At 41.1% G+C, this 19,762-nt stretch overlaps 1 protein-coding gene across 3 annotated transcripts in view; it reads left to right on the top strand.

The window, feature by feature from the left end:
* Window positions 1–495: 495 nt before the first annotated feature.
* The window catches only part of Prkaa2 (protein kinase AMP-activated catalytic subunit alpha 2), a 59,039-nt gene continuing 39,772 nt past the window's right edge, over window positions 496–19,762 (top strand). Inside the window, exon 1 of one of the 3 annotated variants that reach the window (XM_006987195.4) lies at window positions 496–665. In XM_006987195.4, coding sequence (XP_006987257.1) covers window positions 572–665 — 94 coding nt within the window. In that variant the 5' untranslated portion in view covers window positions 496–571. The remainder of the gene's footprint in view (window positions 666–19,762) is intronic. The other 2 variants (XM_042271530.2, XM_076564637.1) reach the window with 2 other exon arrangements.

The following is a 19,762-nucleotide window of genomic DNA, read 5'->3' as shown; positions in this document are numbered from 1 at the left end:
GGCCAGTATCACCTCCGATCCATGCATAGGCACCCCAGTTAGCCGTTTGTCCCTGGTTTGAGACCTAACAATAACATGACCAGGAGCTACAAAATACGAGTGAGTTAGAAAAGAATGGGGTCGCCATCTGAAGAGGGTACGGACTAGATCGTTCCCAGACAAATAAGCCTTGATCGGTGGAGCATCCCAGGGGGTCGTAGGGGAGGGCCGTCCACCCCAGCGTCCACCTCTGCCTGCCACCCCCGGCGAGTCTCCCTGTGGACAGCCCCTCGCCCCCACGTCTCTCCCGCTTCTCCTTCCGTCTCTCGGTCGCGCTCAGCTTCATCCCTCCCAGCTTCTCACCCGTGGGCTTTGCTTGGGGGCGCCTCGGTTCTGAGCCCCAGGCCCACGTCCACACGCGCCCGACTCCGCTGAGCCCCACAGCGCCCCGCGCCCCCGGCGTCCCCGTCCCGCCCCCCGGGCCCGCTGCACTGTGGGTAGGCGGCGGCGGCGGCGGCGGCGGCAGCGGCGGCGGTGGTGGCGGCGGCGGCTGCGCTGAGGGCCCGCGGCCGAGGGAGGCCGTGTGCCGAACATGGCTGAGAAGCAGAAGCACGACGGGAGGGTGAAGATCGGACACTACGTGCTGGGGGACACCCTGGGCGTCGGCACCTTCGGCAAAGTGAAGAGTGAGTGCAGGGACGGACGCGGGCTGGGGGGAGCCGGGCGGCAGGTGGAGCGCCCGCGGGCGAGCCCGGGCCCCAGCACCTCGCGCGGCAGCCGGGGCGTGGGTCTAGGGGACGACCCCCGCGTTATGGGCCGTGCCTCGGCGGTCCCTGCGAGCCCCCTGGCCCTTCTCTACCCTCTCAGCGCCCTTGTCTGCAGAGCTGGGCGACTGGCCCAGTCCGCAGGGCCCTGGAGCATGGTCGGGATGGGGGAGTCACCGCGCCGTGGGGTCGGGAGCGGGTCTCCCACTCCTGCCAGGTGCCCTGCGTGGAGCGTCATCTGCGGTCTCAGTTAAACCTGAACGTGGCGCGGTCCGGGTGTGGCCTTCACCTCAAAGGTGAGAGGACGCCAGCCCCAGGGCTTCAGCGACACGCCCAAGGTCACAGAGAATTGGCGGATTCAGGGTCCGAAGTCTAAGATGTCCTCCAATTTTGGCCTTGCTGAGAGGCCCCTGCCTTCCCCCAGATTCTGACCTGTACCAGGCCTTTGATGGTGGAGTTGACTGGGGGGCATGCCTACAGCCAGGAGGTGGTGGTGGGGTCGTCCCTCTGCTGGGTGTGTGAAACGCTGAAATGCAGTCGGTTGGGCAGCACTTTGGGGACACCCCCCCCCCCGCGCCCCCATCTCTCAGGTTGATTGGTGTTTGTAAAATGTTTCGAGGAAGGCTTCTGGGATTAGCGTCGGAAAACGTTCCTTGGTGATGGAATTTAGGGCCGAAGAGGTCAGAATTGCTTAGGCATGTGTTCTTGAGGTTTTTTTTTTTGTTTGTTTTTTTGTTTTTGTTTTTTTTTTTTTTTGGTGAAGGGATTGCAGTTGCGGGTTAGAAAAAACAAAACGGGCAGCTTTGGAAATTTCACACTGTACTTACTAGTTAAGTATTAAACTTTGCTTTGCTTTCTTATTAGTTACTAAGAGTCACATGAGGTTTCATTACCTCTCTTCTGAACAGTTCTTGTTAAAAATACTTGGTTGCAAGTTGAGAATTAAAAGTGAAACATTATCTTTTTTGTTGTTGAATAAATGTTGGGTAAGCAGTCTAGAAATGTTATGCTGAGGTTTATTGAAGACTTGAGGTTCAAAGTAGAAGGGAAAAACTTATCGTTTCTGCAAGGATTAACTCCTGTTCTCTTGGTATATCTAACACCCATTTATACAAGGAGAAAACACTTCCTGGGCGCTCTTAGCACCTGAGAGGCACTGTTCCAGGCAACAGAGTTCTAGGAAAGAACAAAACCAGAGCTTTCCTGAGGCTCACTTTCTACCAAGACAGCCAGAGTACATGTGTGAAGTCTATGCTCCCTACTATTGAGAAATGAGAATACGGGGAAGGAAGGGCAGTTTTGTGAGGTTGGCAGATTATAATGAAGCGGTCACACGTGGCCTCGCCAGGTGGGTATTTTTTGTAAAGACCTAAACTGTTCATAAAATCCTTTGAAGTCTTGCTGTGAAGTTGAGAGGGAAAAAAAAGTGTCGGGATCTTGGAAGAAAAGTGGATAGTCAGGAGATGGTCCAGAGACTAATGAATGATGTTGACAACATCTTTTCTGAGAACTGCTTTGTTATGACATTTACAGTCAAGCAAACCGCTGCTTTGCCATTTAGGGTAAGTTATATAACTTAGCCCTATATCATTTCAAGTTCTGTTGCGTGCTTTTGTTTGCTCAGCCCATTGTCAAACGGTAATTTAAATCTATTTAGGTTATATTCTCTCTGCTTCTAAGCACCAGCTTCCTAAAATATAAACGTAACAGAAGGAATCTTTGATTTATGAGAAAAATCCTTTCCCTGGCAAACCCTGGTGGAATGAGCAACTGGTTAGAGTTTTTCTGACATTATTTGATCATCCCTAAAGAGACACTGTGGTGCATAGTTACTTTTAATTGTCAGATTCACTCAAGGTAGAATATTCTAGGAAAGGAATCTTGAATTTTTTTTTTTGTTTTTTTGTTTTTTTGAGACAGGGTTTCTCTGTGTAGCTTTGGTGCCTGTCCTGGATCTCGCTCTGTAGACCAGGCTTGCCTCTAACTCACAGAGATCCGCCCACCTCTGCCTCCTGAGTAGTGGGATTAAAGGCGTGAGCCACTGTTACCTGGCTAGGAAAGGAATCTTAATGATCACTTAGATCAGGTTAACTTGTCAGCATGTCCGTGGGGAATTGTCTTGGTTGTATTAATGGAAGGGAGAAGACCCACCCATTCTGGGCAGCACCGTTCCCTGTGTTTGCGTCCTGGACTGTAGAAGCATAGAGAGAGGATTGAGCGTGAGCAAGCATGCATGCATGCATTCTCTCTCTGCTCTTGACTGCGGATGTTCCTGCCTTGACTTCCCTGGAATGGATGGAGCCTGGCATTTTGAGTTAAAATGTCCCCTTTCTCCACTCTCTGCCTTTAGTTAGGGTGTTTTGTGACAGAAATTAAACTGGGCATGTGGGTTGTAATCAGTGCAGCTACAGTTCAGTTAATTCAAGGGACTGGTGAAACAAAGCATTTTAAAAACTACATTTTTACTTAGGATTTGACAAGTTCATACTTACGTACGATGCACCTGAATCAAATCCACCCCACACTCTCTCCCCTCCGACTCCTTTCATCCACCACTACCACTTCTCCATTCCAATTTTATGTCCTCCTTCTTAACCCACGGAATCCACATAGTACTGCCAGTGTGTGCCGACCACCAGAACATGGGCAACCTACCAGGGGTCACATCTGAAGAAAACCAGCCTCCAACCCCGCCTCATGAGCAGCTGTCAACTGCCAGTAGCTTCTCAGCTAGGAGTGGGTCTTTGTGAGCACCGCGCGCGCACACACACACACATTACACATATGTATATATGTATATATAGTTATTGAGGTATGTTTTACATATTATAAAAGTCACTGATTGTAAGTGTACAATTCAACAGTGTTTGGTAATTTTACCAAGTACAACAACCATCTTTGTAGCTTAGCTGTGGAACTTCTATTTTGTCCATTTACATTTATCGCAGTCCCACCCATAACCCTGGATACCACTAATCTATGCCTAATATGTATTAAAAAAATGTCTTTTCTGGAAACTTAGAATTGGGATCATTGAGTATGGAGTCTCTTATATCTAGTTTTTGAGGTTTGTACCTAGCATACCATGTCACTGATTCGTTCTTTTTATTGCTGAGTGGTCTTCCATTGTATGTATATCCCCGTCCCTATACATTCACTAGCTGCTGGACATTGTCCTAAGTTAAAGGCTATTACAATAGTGCCGCCATGAATATTCATGTGCAAATCTGCATGTGAATGTGTGTTGTTTCCCTGAGAAAATACTTTAGGGAAGGAAGATAAAGTTCAGGCAGGTTTAAGAGGTTTCAGTCCATGGTTGCTTGATTCCATTTGTCCTGGGCTGTAATGGGGCAAGAACACCATGGCAGGAAGAATATGCAGCAAGGAAGCTTACCTCATGAAAGATTGGCCCACCTCTGCTTTCTACTCTCCACCCAATAAGGCCCTCATGATCCGAAGGCAGAACCTCGTGGGCCATTCCCCTTCAGTAGTGCCACCAACTAGAGACTTTTGGGGAACACTTCATATCCAAACCTTAACAATGGGGATGCATACCTTTTTTCTTTTTATCTTGGATAGGTACTTAGAATTGCTGGTTCCTATCAGTTTTATTTTTAACTTTTTGAGAAACTGACAAACTGGTTTCCAAAATGGTTGTACTATTTTATATCCCCACCGACATTTTCTCCGTTTCCTTATCGACGCTTGCTGCTGTTTGTCTGACTTGTTAGTTATTCCATTGGGTGAGCTCATTGAGGTTTTTAATTTTGAGTCTTACTAGTGACCATCTTTTCATTTATTCTTCTATCATCCACACATTTTCTTAAGTGAAATATACATATTGCTTGTTCTGTTTTTTAGTGGGTTTTTTTGTTTTTGTTTTTGGAGACAAGGTCTCACTATGCAGGTATGGCTGTTCTGGAACTTGCTATGTAGCCCAGGCTGACCTCAAACACCCAGAACTCCTAGAGCTCTGCCTGCCTCTGCCTCCTGAGTACTGGGATTAAAGGTGTGCACCCCCCCATACCTAGCTATTTCCTCCATTTTGGGTTGGGGTGTACTATACATGGCTTGAATAGGGTTTGTCCTGTATAATAACTGATATTGGAATTTGATTCCAACACTGCATTAAAAGGTGGTGGGCCCCTTATGAGGTAATTAGGTCTTTAAGAGGAACCAGTGCCTTCTTTGGTAGGTTAAGTAATGGTGGGATAGAGTGTGGTTATAAAGCAACTTTGCCCTTTGTGGTTTGTGGCTTTCCCATGCACTTGCTTGTCCTGCTTTTCTGCTATGAGATCACGTACCATGAAGTTGTTCCCAGAAGCTGAGTAGATGCTGGCACCATGCTTGTAGACTTCCCAACCTCTGTCACCGCTAGCCAAAATAAACTGCCTCGCTTACTAAATTACCTTCTCTCAATATGCTGTGTACCAGTAGAAGACAGGCTAAGACAAGTTGCTCATCAACTTTAAGCTGAGTTAAAAGGATTTAAAAAAAAATAATCTATGCTACAAGTCTCTTGCTGAATATGTATTGCAAATAAAATTCTCTGTGCTTTGTAGGACTCTCTCCTCCCTCTCTCCCTCTCCCCCTGTCTTTCATTTGATAGGAACTTATGTATCTCAGACTGGCATCAAACTCAGTATGTTGCCAAGCCTGGCTTAGCATTTCTGATCCTCCTGTCTCTACTTCCCAAATGACAGGATTAATGGCATGCACCAGCATGCCCCATTTATGAGGTTCTCAGGTATGCTAGGCAAGCACTCTACCAACTGAGCTACATCTTCGGCCTGAGTTTTCATTTTCTTAGTTGTTTCTTTTGAAATATAAAAATTCCCAAGTTTTGAGTTCAAATTTGTCATTAAAAAAATGGAATTATCTCTTTGTGTTCAAGACCAGCCTGGTCTACATCGTGAGTTCCAAGAAAAAAAAGGGGGCGGGGCAGTGTCAAATATTTGATACCATAGTTGGAAAAAATCTTTGCCTAGGAGGTCTGAAGATTTGTGGCTTATATTTTCTTATGAACATTTGATTGTTCTGGCTTTTACATGTAACTCTGTCCTACGTTTTGAGTTCATTCCTAAGTATGGGATGGGATGAGGCTGAAGGTTGACCTGTACTATGTGGTTATCCACTTGTCTCAGCATGTTTTGTTGAAAGCTCATACAATTTTAATTGTTCTAGATTTAGATTCTATAAAATTAAGTTCTACTATAAAATCTTAGTAGTGGATTGTTTAATTTTATGTGGCAATAAAGATGTGGAATAGTGGAGTGAGGAGCATTTTATGTACTTTCCTCTTAATTGTTATGCTATTTAAATTTAATTTCAATTGTTGATATATAAATTTATTGATCAAAGTTAGCTTAATAAGCAAAAATATAAATAGTATAGCTTTCATATAATTGTAGCACAGCTTCAAATTACTTTTAAAAGCATATAAAGTCTTGTTTGCTAATGAGTAATTAAAAACTTATTTAAAGTGAACTACATTGAATTTTCTCCTTCATTGGGCTATGTATTGCTGTTTCTAGACGGTATTCTGGAAACAGATTATATGGGTTGACAAAGTTGAAAAAGTAGTATGTTTTTAATCTCTTAAATTTCCTCTAAATTGCTTGTTTAAAGCTACACCCATTCTGGGTAGGAGAGAACTACTGTTTGGAGCTCTTGTAGTTGGACCTGCTCTGTTCTTCCCTATCTAAAGCTGGTAGAACTAGAACAGATCTTTTGCATATGATTTACAAAGTAGTTGAAGGAGATTACTATTTATAATGCCAGTTATTCATTTAAAAAGAGGCCCTTGCTTTCAAGGTGAAGACCGCTAGGTGTGGCTTATAAGAGAACTGTTCTTTGTATTTGTGCACCAGTAGATGCCTGGCAGTTACATCTCTTTCTAGTCAGCGAAATGTCACCAAGAACATTAGTATTGTTTCTGCTTTTCAAGTAGTTGTCCATGTGACCTGGCTTTCGAGAAATTAAGGAAATATTTCACTAGTTCCCCATTATTTTTGAGATAAGAAATTTCAAAATGTAAATAACAAGTTCTGAATGGTCACTTGGAAGATTACAAGTTATACTTATGCTTTTTTTTGAAAGTTATTTATTTCTGCCAGACCAAAGGCCCTGAAGAGTTTGATCTTTGTCCTTGTTGTCTTTCTGTAGAACATATACAACTTATAAGGACCTTAACAAAATGGTTGTTAAGCTGATTTGGAAAAGAACTTGATTTGGAATTGCTTATATTTAATTGCTGACCTTGGTTTAATAGAAATCAAATTACTTGAGAATAGAGCGGAACTGTAAACCTGTCAGATGTCAGGAAAGAACACAGCTAGTTATGATGGCGCATAGGCCTCCATCCCAGCACTCAGGCAAGGATGGGAAGGTCATGGGTGCCAGTCCAGCTGTGGCTCCACAGTCAGTGCCTGCCTCAAAGATAAAGTGCAGCTTGAGTTTTCTCCAGTTCTGCCTGGCCCGCAGTCAGGAGAAATCACTCTCACCTGCCAGTCCCACAGCCACTTAGACCCAACCAAGTAAACACAGAGACTTCTATTGCTTATAAACTGTATGGCCGTAGCAGGCTTCTTGTTATCTAGTTCTTATATATTAAATTAACCAATATCTATTAGTCTATAAGTTGCCACATGGCTCGTGGCTTACCGGTACCTTTACATCTTGCTTTTCATGGCAGCGGCTGGCAGTGTCTCTCTGACTCAGCCTTCTTGTTCCCAGCATTCTCTTCTCTGCTTGTCCCGCCTATACTTCCTGCCTGGCAACTGGCCAATCAGTATTTTATTTATACAGAACGATATCCACAGCAATATAGCAGAAAGCAAAATATAAAACAGCAAAGGAGAATACTTTTGTAATTTTCAGTGATGAAAGTCACAATCTTAAGTTTTTTAAAACTGTATTCTAATTACTACGCTATGTACAGTGAGTTTATTGTTCTCCAGAGTAGTCTTCTTTACAAGTGGTAGATACATGCTGGACATCAGTGTACAGATGTTGTATACAGAGACACGGCACTTGCACACCCTCCAGTGTACAGACATTGGAGTGGTATGACCTAGTGTGGAACTTGACCTGTCATAAGTCCGGTGTGGCATGTACCGAACTCATATGTTGCTTACACAGTTGTGAGAAGTACATAGAAATATGTAGTTCAAAAGGTCCTCTCATACACAATTAAACTATGAGCATTACCTGTGATCTGGTTCTGATGAGAGGAATTTATGATTTAATATGTTTGGAAATTGCTAATTGTATAGATATTGCTCACTTTTCACCCTCTTGCACTCACTACTCCAAAGGCAGGAATGAAGGCATATTGTGTATCTCTCATGTGGATAGCTGTGTTTCAAATTCCCGGAAGAGATCAGACCTCGGTTCCATGGGCTGTGTCATGTTCTCCTGATGACACAGCACTGCTTTTCCTCATTTTTGTTGCTCACATTGCTTCTATAAAAATAGTCCAAAATGTTCACGAATTTTGTGGTTCATGCCAGCTTTGGTAATGCTCTGTAATAGTAATGCCACCTCAGACATCTTGAGAGTCCTGTGGCTCCTTAATGATAGGGAAAATATTTTTGCAGAAAAAAATTAGTTAATTTTTGAAGTCAAGTAGGTAATTTAATTTGATCTCGCAGAGAGATCTAATCTCAAATCTTTTATGAGGTAATTGGTAAGTGGGTATCAATGTTGAATGTTCTGTAACAATGAGAGCAAATCCTAGTATATTTAGATCCAAATATGAGAGAAAGTTTTTAAACAGCTTTTTTCCTTTCTATTTAAGCAAATAAGATGAATATGTAAAGCAATGTTTATTTTGATATGTGGTAAACCACCTTATTTTTAGCATGGTGCTAGTGAGGAAGGAATTTCAGGCAGTTTTATCTCTGCTAATAATAGAAACTTTCTTCCCCTCTTCAAGGGAGCAGTCTCCTTGCTTAAGCTGAGACTTGTTTGATGGCGTTCGCCTCGGATGGATTTTTGTTTGTTTCTTTTGCTGGTGCTTTTGCTTTTGAAGGATTACAGATTCTTCAATGAATCATTCTTAGATTTTTTAAAAACAGCCTTTTGTGTAATTAAAAACACTAACAAGATTTGCATCTCTTATTCCAAATGTTAATGTGCTTAGTTATTAAAATATTTTGTTCTTTGCAGTTTTGTTATTTTATATATTATTAAACCCAGTGAGCAGTATGTTTTCATTCAGTACTGCTGTTTTTTTTCTAAATTGTAAATTAGCTATAAACCAATTAAATATGGTTGCTGTAGTGCAAAGTAGTGAAATTAAATGTATAGAATATACCTCAATTCTTTTTCTAAATTCTTACTTTATTTGTACAATTTTATTAGTATGCATTATTTTTGTTTTCCCTTTTGACTGTGTTTGAGTTGGTGCTGTGTGGGATTCCAGAACTAATTTTAGTTCTCCTGATGTAATTAATGCAATAATGCTACCTGTATATAGTATGTATTTACTGTGCTTAAATTATATTGAATTTCAAGCACAAATAATATTATTGTTATTAATGTGACTACAGACACTACTACAAACAGCTGACTTACTAATTTAAATTAAATGAGAATGTTAACAGAATTTGCTTAATGACTTCTTGTTTTCTATTTAATGTCTTAAGTTACTGTGATATGATGAGCCCAGCTTATTTCAGATTCATACCAGGTCCCCTCTTTATAGTCTGTTTCAGTGCTCTGTGAATTGTTAGATAATCTCACAGCTATATTGCATACTATCAGTTGATTTCAGCAAGAAAATTGACTTGGTTTTTCATAGAAGCTTTGTGATTAAGATGAAATGTGCTATGGATGGTTTATTGCTGCTGAATATGTGTTCTCAAAGAAGTTAGGTGTGATCACAAAGGGGATGCTCTGTCTACATTTGAATTGTCTTAAAGATTTATTTTTCTTTCAATTATGTGTATGTGTCTGTGTGTGTTAGTGCAGGTGCATGCAGAGGCCAAAAGTGTTGGTCCCTCCTGCAGCTGGACTTTACAGGCAGTTGTGACCTGCCCAACACAGGTCATGGGAATTGAACTTCGGTCTTCTGAAAGACCAGTAGATGCTCTTAACCACAGAGCCATCTCTCTAGCCTATACAGTTGAGTTTTTATAAATGATTTTGACATGGACTCAGATCCAATAAGAGTTGCTGTTTAGTATGGCAAAAACCTAGATAAAGTAACTAGTAGACAAACCATAGAATTAGAATTTAGCTGAATAGAATGTTTGGGTCGCTATATAAAAACCAGAAAAGTGAAATTCAATAGGGACAAGTGTCAAATCAGCTCTTAGGTTAAAATCCAAACCAAAACACAGGTGGCGCATCCAGAATGGAACAATTGATAGTAGTTCCAAAGACAGAGTTTTAGGTGACCACAAACTTAAGAACTACATATTATGAATGAGTAAATGATAAAATTGTTGCCAGGTGGAAAATAGATGTGCAGAGACAATATTAGTTGGTGGTTGTAGAAGTAGTTTTGTTTTATTATACTTTAAGTCAAATTTGGAATAATAGGTTCAGTCCTTGGTGTTATAGCTTGGAAAAAATAGAGCCAATTGTGATTCATTCTGACAATAAGTTTTGTCTTTAGGAGAACTCCACAAGTGTGCTATACGACCTCTTGTAGAGGAAATGTGATGTTTTTCACACTGAGAAAACAGGTGTGACTGTGCTTTAAGCAGCTAAAGTGCCATCATCTGGAAAAAAAAAAGTCGCCATAACTGGTGATGCCTTAGAGACTGATGAAAGGAAGTGCATTATGGGCCAGAATTAGGTTTGTTTCCAGGCACCCATATCATGCATCAGTGAGATTTGTTATTGACCCATTTACTCAGGTGTAGATGGTTGTCCAGCAGGACTATTACTGCAGACTACCTAGCTTACATGGAAGGTAGGCATAGCTACCCTATGAGGATGTTCTTGTCAACTTTATTTTATCATTCTGTTAGTACGCATATATTTCCCCTAGTGTTATTGACGTCCATCTGGCTATAACTTATATGAAACAACTTTCTAGTTAAGATCAACTAGAAAAACTGGAGGAGAAACCCCAAATAACTCCACAACCATCTGCTTGGAGGCAGCCAAAACTATTTTAAGGAAACCTTCTGAGAAGAAAAGTCCATTGGGGTGAGCCTGATGTTTTGAGTGGTTTGCTAATTTGTGAGGATGTTAATTGTGAGACATCGAGCAGAGAGTGATAGCCCAAAGAGAGAAGAACCAAGCAGTCTGAGTTCTGAGGAGAACATAAAGTCAAGGTTTTCAGAGCCAGTCCTTGGTAAGCACGCGAGTTTATGGTTGCAATCTTGGAAGATTAAAAATTCTGTTTATGGTCAGCTTAATCCCAGACTGACTAAGAATGTCTACTTCCTGTCTTCTCAAAGTAAAGGAAAATCAAGTGGGGTCTCTACAGATGTTCATACACAACATTCAGCATTCTAGGAGAGGTCTGTTGTGGGGGACTGTGGGATCTGCTCTGACCTACCCCCACCTTTAGAACATTTCTTAGGTAGAGGAGAGAGGAATGAAATATCAGCTAGAAAGAGAGACCGCACTAATGAGAAGAAAGAAACACAGGATAACTTCAGGAGGGCCTGGGTCAATATCCACCAGCCTCATCCTTTGTTGAAAAGGGCTTTTTATAATATGCCAAGGGGAGAGGCAAAAGACCCCTTTGCAAGATCAAAGCACACTGTACAGCCAAGTGTAGACCCTTCCAAACACCTGGTAAACATGCCCTTGGTCAAATCATCTCCTTATGCAGCCCTGTTGGGTAAAACAAGCTCAGATTCTCTGACCCTGAGTAATTTCTCACTAGAAAGCCTCTGTGGGCTTCCAAAGTCTGTGATAACAGGAAAAGATATGAAAGTGATTCAGATTTTAAAGTTATCAGACATGAACTTATATGTTTAAGATCCAATTTTTTTTCAGTAGACAAAGGAAGTTGTCTTTCTGTGTGAAGACAAAATAAAGTCATTAAAACAGAACTTTTAGAAAACTGAAAAGATCAGTGCAGTGAATGGTAGATCAAAAGAAAATATCCAGATTGGACCAGAGAGAGACAAATTATGGAAAGAATGCATAAGGCACAAATTGGAACACGGTGAAAGTCCATAATATTATTGGAACCACTATAGAAAAAGTCAATTGTAGGGTATGTGTGAATAGAAAGTTGACCTTAGCTTTTCCTTTTCTTAAGTGATATTTTAAAATTATTTTAATGATATGTATGTATAGGGGTTTGTGGCATATGTATGCAGTATCCACAGAGGCTAGAAGAGAATGTCAGATTCCCTGGACCTGGAGTTACAGGCAATTGTGAACCATGCAATGTGAGAACCAGAAACTGGATCCAGGTTCTTGGCAAGAGCAGTACATGGTCTTGCTGCTGAGGCATTTCTTCATTTCTGTGGTTTTCCTTCTTTAAATTTTTTGAATGTATACTAAGATAAGTATGATTATTCAGTTTGTCTACCAAACATTTAAAGTTATCATTATATTATTATTATTATTATTATTGTGTGTGTGTGTGTGTGTGTGTGTGTGTGTGTGTGTGAAGTGTGTGCAAGTGCCTATGTGCCATGGTAGGAGTCTGGAGGTCACAGGACAACTCTTGAGAGTCAGTTGTACCTTGCTACCTTACGAGATGTGGGGAATTTTGAATTCAGGCCATTAGGCCTGTGTACAGGAGTCTATATCCTTGAGCCATCTTGCCAGCCCCTAAACATCATTTTTATGAAAATGACCTGTAATTGGTTAGTTGACTTTGGGATGGAGGGACTGTGGAAGAAGTGTAAGGTCATTGTTTTTTACCAGCACAATCATAAGGAAACAGAAATATACTTCCAGCTTCCATTTAAGGTGTCTGCTCATAGTGCATCCACATGGCTCCCACTTGAGGAGTCTTTTTTACTAGAGTTGATAGGATCCACTCATTGAGTCTCACAACCTAGTGTGCCCTGTGTGAAGACTGGGCTAGGAAGTAACAGTTTTATGTCTTAGGACATGTGTGATCAGTTCTGTGTCTTAAGGATGTGTGTGATCTTACAGTTCTGTGTCTTAGGACATGTGTGATCAGTTCTGTGTTTTAAGGATGTGTGTGATCACACAGTATTAACATTCTGTGTCATCTGTGTCCTAAATCCATCTTTGAAAACTAAACTGAAATAAAGTTAGAACCTTTCCTGTCTTGTCAATACTACTTTGGATTCAAGACCAGTGATTGTCCTAGAGTGGGCATTGCACAGTCCTGAGGGGAAAGAGAAAGATGGCAGGAGTGACTTTTGAAGATAAGCGGTGAAAGAAATCAACTCCCAACTTCTGCCATTTGAAGGGAGGAAAAGAAAGCTTAAAAATAAAGCAGCACACCTTTTTTTTTTTTTTTCATTTGTTTTTGAAAGACAAATTGAATTTGTTACCAGCATAACCACACTAAGGGGGAAACACCAAAGGGAATTATCCTGTAAACAAAGTAATTCCAAATGAAAGCAATAAGGCTGTCTTAGTTGAGGTTCTATTACTGTGAGCAGACATTATGACCATGGCAGCTCTTATAAGGAAACATTTCATTGGGGCTGGCTTACAGTTGAGAGGTTCAGTCCATTAACACCATGGTAGGAAGCAGGGCAGTGTACAGGCAGACATGGTGCTGGAGAAGTAGCTAAGAATTCTACAGTCTGCATGGCAGGCAGCAGGAAGAGAGAGCAGCTGGGCCTGGCTTGTGCATCTGAAACCCCAAAGCCCACCCTAGGGACACAACTAGCCCAAAAGGACACACTTGCCAATACTGCCACTCCCTGTGAGCCTATTGGGGCCATTTTCATTCAAACCATCACAAAGCCCAAATGAAATGAAAGACTCTGGAATGGGCTGATAGAGCAGTAACTAAATAGATAACTATTTAGATATAAATAATGAAACTCCATCCTCTAAGATTTAAAATATATGTCAGAATTAAATACAAGGCAAAATGTGAGAGTAGACCAACCCTGAATTATCTGAGAAAAGTAAAACTCCAAATTTGTGTAGACGTTAGTGAGTCAAGGATGCATATTACAATCTCAGGGGTAATCATTAAAATGAAACCTAAGGGCTCTTAAGGTGAAAACTAGTTTTGTGTTAATTATTTTATAGAGAATTATGTAAATCATCCCAAAACTCGTTATAAGAGATTTTATTGAACTTGAAATTATTTTTATTCACTGCATCAAAAGAAAATCCAGTTTGCAGTTAGAGGTGATTCATGGAACTGGAAAAGAAAAGGGAAATAAAGCTGTAGAGTGAGCTGCAGGAGGAAACAGTTGCAGGACTGGAGCTGGAAAAACATGAGAAGGTATGATTAGTAATGGTGATCATGCTCCTAGCAGGGTCTATGGGTCCTCTGGGTAAGGACAGGCAGAAAATTTTAGATCCTTTATCCATGACTTGAATGTATCTTCTAGCATTTCAAAATAATCTCTTTTATACTGATGAATGGACTTTTTATGATTATGTCTTCCTTTAGGTGATTAAACATTAAGATAATTTCTTTATGGAATCTTGGATTGACTTAAGTTTTAAAGAAATATTTTAAAGTTACAGTCTAAAGCCAGCATAAAGATTTAAAAAATAAAGCCAAAACCAGGTGTGATAGCACACACTTCTAATCCCAGCACACAGGAGGCAAAGGTAGGTAGATCTCTTGTGAGTTTGAGGCCAGCCTGGTCTACCTAGTGAGTTCCAGGACATCCAGGGCCACATAGTAAGACACTGTCTTAACCACCACTCCCCGCAAAAAGTTAGAAATCAACATACCTTGAGGTTAAAGAAGCTAAGTATAGTATTTTTATAAAACAAAACAAAAACAACAAAAAACTTCCTCAGGCCTTTCCTGCTTGATTTAAAACAGCCTGTTTTTTTCTCTGCCTCTTGCCTATCTTTATGTGCTTTTTCTTAATTTATTAACATTGAACCAACATTATTTTGTATGCTTTCTTATTTATATTTTTTACCAGAATGCAAATTCCACTTATTTTCAGCATTCAAGGCAATTCTTTACACACTTCAGTCAAACAATATTTACTGACTAAAAGAACAGAAAATAAATGTACATATCCACATGGTAAAAACACCCAAGTGAGAAAGCTCTTTTGGGATATGTGAACTCATCTTTTCAGTACTGAATATATGTGATATGTGTTATTATGGGGCTATCAGAGTAGTGTTATCCAGGTTTTATTTCCCCAATTTCAACCTGTGTGTCTGATTCACAATAAAAGGCACAGCTCTATCCCTGCCTTGGTCTTTGATGGGACATTTTTTTTTTTTTTAATTACTCTCATCCAGTGTACTTCCTTCCATCATGGCTTCATTACGTCATGGTGCAATAAGGTGATAAGATGCAAGTGTGATAAGCATGCAGATGGGACAAGGATACTTGATATGTGACAAGAGACACTGGTGACCCAGAGGGAAACGAGGCTGAGTTTTTTGTTTAGGCTTTGGACACACCATCCTGTGTTGGCAAACCTTTTCAAGTTGATGGGACTTAAAATCGTTGTGGAAACAGTTCTCTGGGATTTGTTTAAATTGGGTGGAGGTGGAATGACCCACACTAAATGCAGGCAGTGCCATTCCATGGGTTGTGGGTTCCTTTTAGATGGAAAGGAAAAAAAGTTGCTGAGTTGAACTATTCATCTCTTGTGTGAATAAAATGTGATGAGCTGCTATAAGCTCCCCTTGTTATGACTTCCTGTTATGATAAACTATAAACCAAAATAAGCCCGTTGTTCCTTAAATTGCTTTTGTTGGGAATTTGGTCTTAATAATGAGAAAAGTTAACTAATACATGTAAACGGTAACCAGAATCGGGTGGTTTTTAGACCTTTGAAATGGGTTTGCTGAAAGACTATGGATAGTTTGCGTCTGTGGGCCACAACGGCCTTGAAGTGCTGTAAGCAGAACTTAATAGAACATTCTGTTGGGATCTTGGAAGACAAGAATGTTGAGAGACATGTGGACAAAGGGGCCTAGCTCATGAGATGTCAGAGGTGAACAAGGACTCTATCTGGAGCTGGTTTAGGGACCATTCATACAGTATTCTGGCAAAAGATTCTGGCTGTATTCTACCTATTCCCTGAGAACCTGAGACAAACTGAATGTAATGGACCAATTTATTTGACAGGGGAAGTTTCAAGATGGAATAGCTGTGTTATGGTTTCTGCTCACTGGTATAATCCAAGTCTGCAGTGAGAAAGAACAAAAAGTTGAGCAGAAAGATAAGAAAACTAAAGTTTGAGAAGGAAATGTATGTGAATTAACTGTCAGGTTTCAGACAAGGAGAGTGTTGATGATAAAATAAAACTTCTGACTGGGCCTTTAATTCCAGCACTCAGGAGGCAGAGGCAGATGAATCTCTGAATTCTGAGTTCAAGGCCAGCTTGGTCTACAGAGTGAGTCCCAAGACAGCTAGGGTTACACAGAGAAACTCTGTCTTGAAAAAACAAAGACAAACAAAAAACACCAACAAACAACAGAACAACACCAAAACAAAAAAACAAAACAAAAACATCTGTAATTGTTAATGAGATTAGTGCCATGAAGGAGAAACCTGGCATTTCCCCAGAGTCCACATACAGTGGCCGGTACAACTACGGTCCAGGAGGTCAGGCTCTAGTCCAAGCTGCTGCAGAACTTGACAACATTGTCCACATGATACTGGCTTAACAGGCTAAAAGATGCAAGACTGAGGAGGTTATGAAGTCTGTACCATAGTCCCAGAGAGCCACTAAGGCCAGGCAATGTGTGCTGGGGTCGGAGCTGCTGTTAGGAGGAGGTCCTGAAAGGTCACTGTGTGAGGCTGTGGAGGTGAGACCAAGGTTGTAGTGAAGACCCCAGTATGTTGGCCATGCTAGGACTGCGGAATTTCTGCTGAAGAAAGCCGTAGGCATGAAGTAGAATTGTTAGCTCAAAAGAGGGGCTATATGTACTCCAGGGGCAGAGCTGAGGGATGGGCCATCCAAGCCCCTTGGAGTCCAAATGATTCTACCAGGATCCCCCAAAGCCAGAGTGGAGCTGTAGGATTAGGTGTTTTCCCTGACACATTTTCTGTCTTGCTTCGGTCAAGTCCCTTCTTGCTGTGCCCCAGAGCTCCCTTTTGGAATGCGAATGCTTATTCTGTGCCTTTGTGTATTGTAGGAATGTAACTTTTTTGATTTTATAGTGGCTCCCAATTGGGAGATTACCTGGAGTCTCAACAGAAGTTTAGACTTTGGAATTTTAAACAGTGTGGCAATTGGTAAAGATTATAGGGACTTGTGAAATTGGACTGGATACATTTTGTGTTATTAGATGTCCAAGAGTCTATGAGGACAAGAGGTGCAAAGTTACGGCTTAAACTGCTATGTGTGTCAGGTTGACAACAGTGGGGTTGGGATGGCTAATCTCGTTTATCAACTTAACAGGATTTAGAGTCACCATGAGAACAAAGTTCTGAATATGTCAGTGTGGGATTTTCTAGATGAGGTGAATTGAGAAGAAAACCTCACTAAACGTGGGCAGCACATGCCATAGCCTAGGGTCCTGGACTGATGCAACAGGAGAAAGATTGTGGGGCTGCAGCATCCCTTTCTCTCTGTCAGCACAGATGCAGTTTGGCAGCCACCTTAAGGTCCTGCAGCTCTGACTTCCCCACTGTCCTAGTCTGTGTTCGTGAACTGTGAGCTGAGAGAAGCCCCTTGTCCTTGAGTTGTTTGGTGAGGTGTTCTGTCACAGCCGTGATGAAGGGAGCTAATGGGCTGCCATCCTCAGATGTTCCCTTAATTTCTAGTGTGCTCTCTGAAACCTCGATGGGATGCTACCCGCCATCTGAGTTTGGAGAATGAAATATGCCCATACAATTCTCAGCATGGTGCTTAGTCATAGCCAAAAATAAGAAGTCCTTTGCTTCCATGTTAGAACTATCTTCAGAGAATTTAAGGACTTCGTGAAAAGGAAATTTGGAGAAAATCAGTGAGACTGTTTTGCTTCATCATGGGCAAAGAAGAAAGGAGCCTTGTGTTATTTTGGCAGGAGTCTGGTGATGGTAGGAGTTAGAACATATGCACATCAGATCACTCCTGACTCCAGAGCTAAAGTTCTGAATATGAATGAGCAAAGGCCAACAAACGGGGCCAACTTCTGCACCAAATTCTGACTTGCTGATAGATTTAGTAACCTTTGGCTTGCCATAGTTTAGGTATTGATTCAGTGTCCTAGGGTTTTTGTTTTTGTTTTTTTAAATGTGGAATCTTATTACATATCCCAGTTTGGCCTAGAACTACTATGTAGACCAAATTTGGGGTGATCCTCCTACCTCTGCCTTTAGGAAGTGAGGCATTTGCCATCATATCCAGGGCCTCCAAGAGCTCTCAAAAATTATACACCCCTCTTAGATACTTCCTTGTTCCTGTGACAAAAGCAATGTAAGGAAGAGAAATTAATTTTGACTTCGTTCCCGAGGTCTACAGTCCATTATGGTGGTCAAGACCTGGCAGCAGGCATGGTGTCAGAGCAGAAGTCTGACTGGCCACATTGCATCTACATCTAGGAAGCAGAGGCTGTGCAATAAGACCTCAAGTCCTACCCTATGGTGGTATTTTATTTGTACTGACATGTGATTTTAATTGTATGTTAATAAATAAAGTTGCCCGGGGGTCAGAGCTATTAGCAAGCCATAGGAAAGCAGGGTGGTGGTGGTGTATGCTTATAATCCCAGCACTTGGTAGGCAGAGCTAGGTAAGTCTCTGTGTGTTCAAGGATACAGCCAGCATTGGAGACATACACCTTTAAGAGCTGGAGGGCTGTACTTACAGGCAGTGACAAGGCAGGAGGCAGTCACGTGTTTGAGTTTACAACCAATGAGAAGGCAGAACAGAAAGACTATATGAAGACAAACACACAGGAAGTAGGTTTTTTTTCTGAGAGGTAGGACCACAGCAGGAGGAAGGGTAAGGCTTTAGCTCTGAGATCTGACCTCTTGGCTTTCTCTTTTACATTGGTTCTGTGTTTCTTATTTGATAAGACGGCTGGTTACATCTATACTACCCCCAATGACTTACTTCGTTTAGAAAAACTCCAACTCCTAAAGATTCCACAGCCTTCTTAAATAGTACCGCTAGCTAGGGACCAAGTGTTCAAACATGTGAGTCTATGGGGGACATTTCTCATTCAAACCACAACATCCTCTACCCCACAAAGATTCTCATCATTCGAATCATTCTTCACATGAGTACTGATAGTATAAACTAACTGCCCATGAACACTGCTTTCAAAAAAACCACAGAAATGACTGATGTGCCAGGAGCTCCCTTTGGTCAATGCCTCCATTCTTTGTTCCCACTGAAGGTTACCCCCATATATAATTGCACCTCCTTTTGAACTTTTTAGAAACAGAATCTTTTACATCTTGCTTCTTCTATCTGAGATTATGTCTGTGTGCTTTTTTGTTGATAGTTGCATATAATTGCAGTTTGTTCAGTCTCATTGATATACAGTATTACATTTAGTCTGCACTACTTATTTGTTAATAGACATATCAAAGTTTTTGTATTTGATTCTTATGCATAATGCGGGTTTAAGCATTCTGTGTTTTTTCCATTTGTCATTTTGTCATGTTAGAAAGACATAAATTTAAAATTCATTTATATCATTATAGAAATAGATTTTTTTCTGCCCTATTTCTTATTTTGTCTTTGACCATCTTACAAGGTTTAGTTTGATACTCTGATACATGTGGATCAAATTCAGTCTCCTGTATTCATCCTTCCCAATCTCTCGTAATTAGATGAGATTAGAGGTGCTTTCAGTTTTTTCTACATTTAGACTGTTGTTTCAGCTTCCACATATGAGGGAGAATATGTGATACTCATCTTTCTTCCCTGGTTTATTGCACATCACTCGGGTCCTTTCATTTTACTATAAATGACAGGATTTTGGTCTTCTTTATGGTTCCATTGTGTTTATATACCATC

This window comes from Peromyscus maniculatus, chromosome 2 (genome assembly GCF_049852395.1).
Source record: "Peromyscus maniculatus bairdii isolate BWxNUB_F1_BW_parent chromosome 2, HU_Pman_BW_mat_3.1, whole genome shotgun sequence".
Classification (NCBI taxonomy): Eukaryota; Metazoa; Chordata; class Mammalia; order Rodentia; family Cricetidae; genus Peromyscus; species Peromyscus maniculatus.
This window is presented reverse-complemented; position numbering and strand designations above follow the sequence as displayed.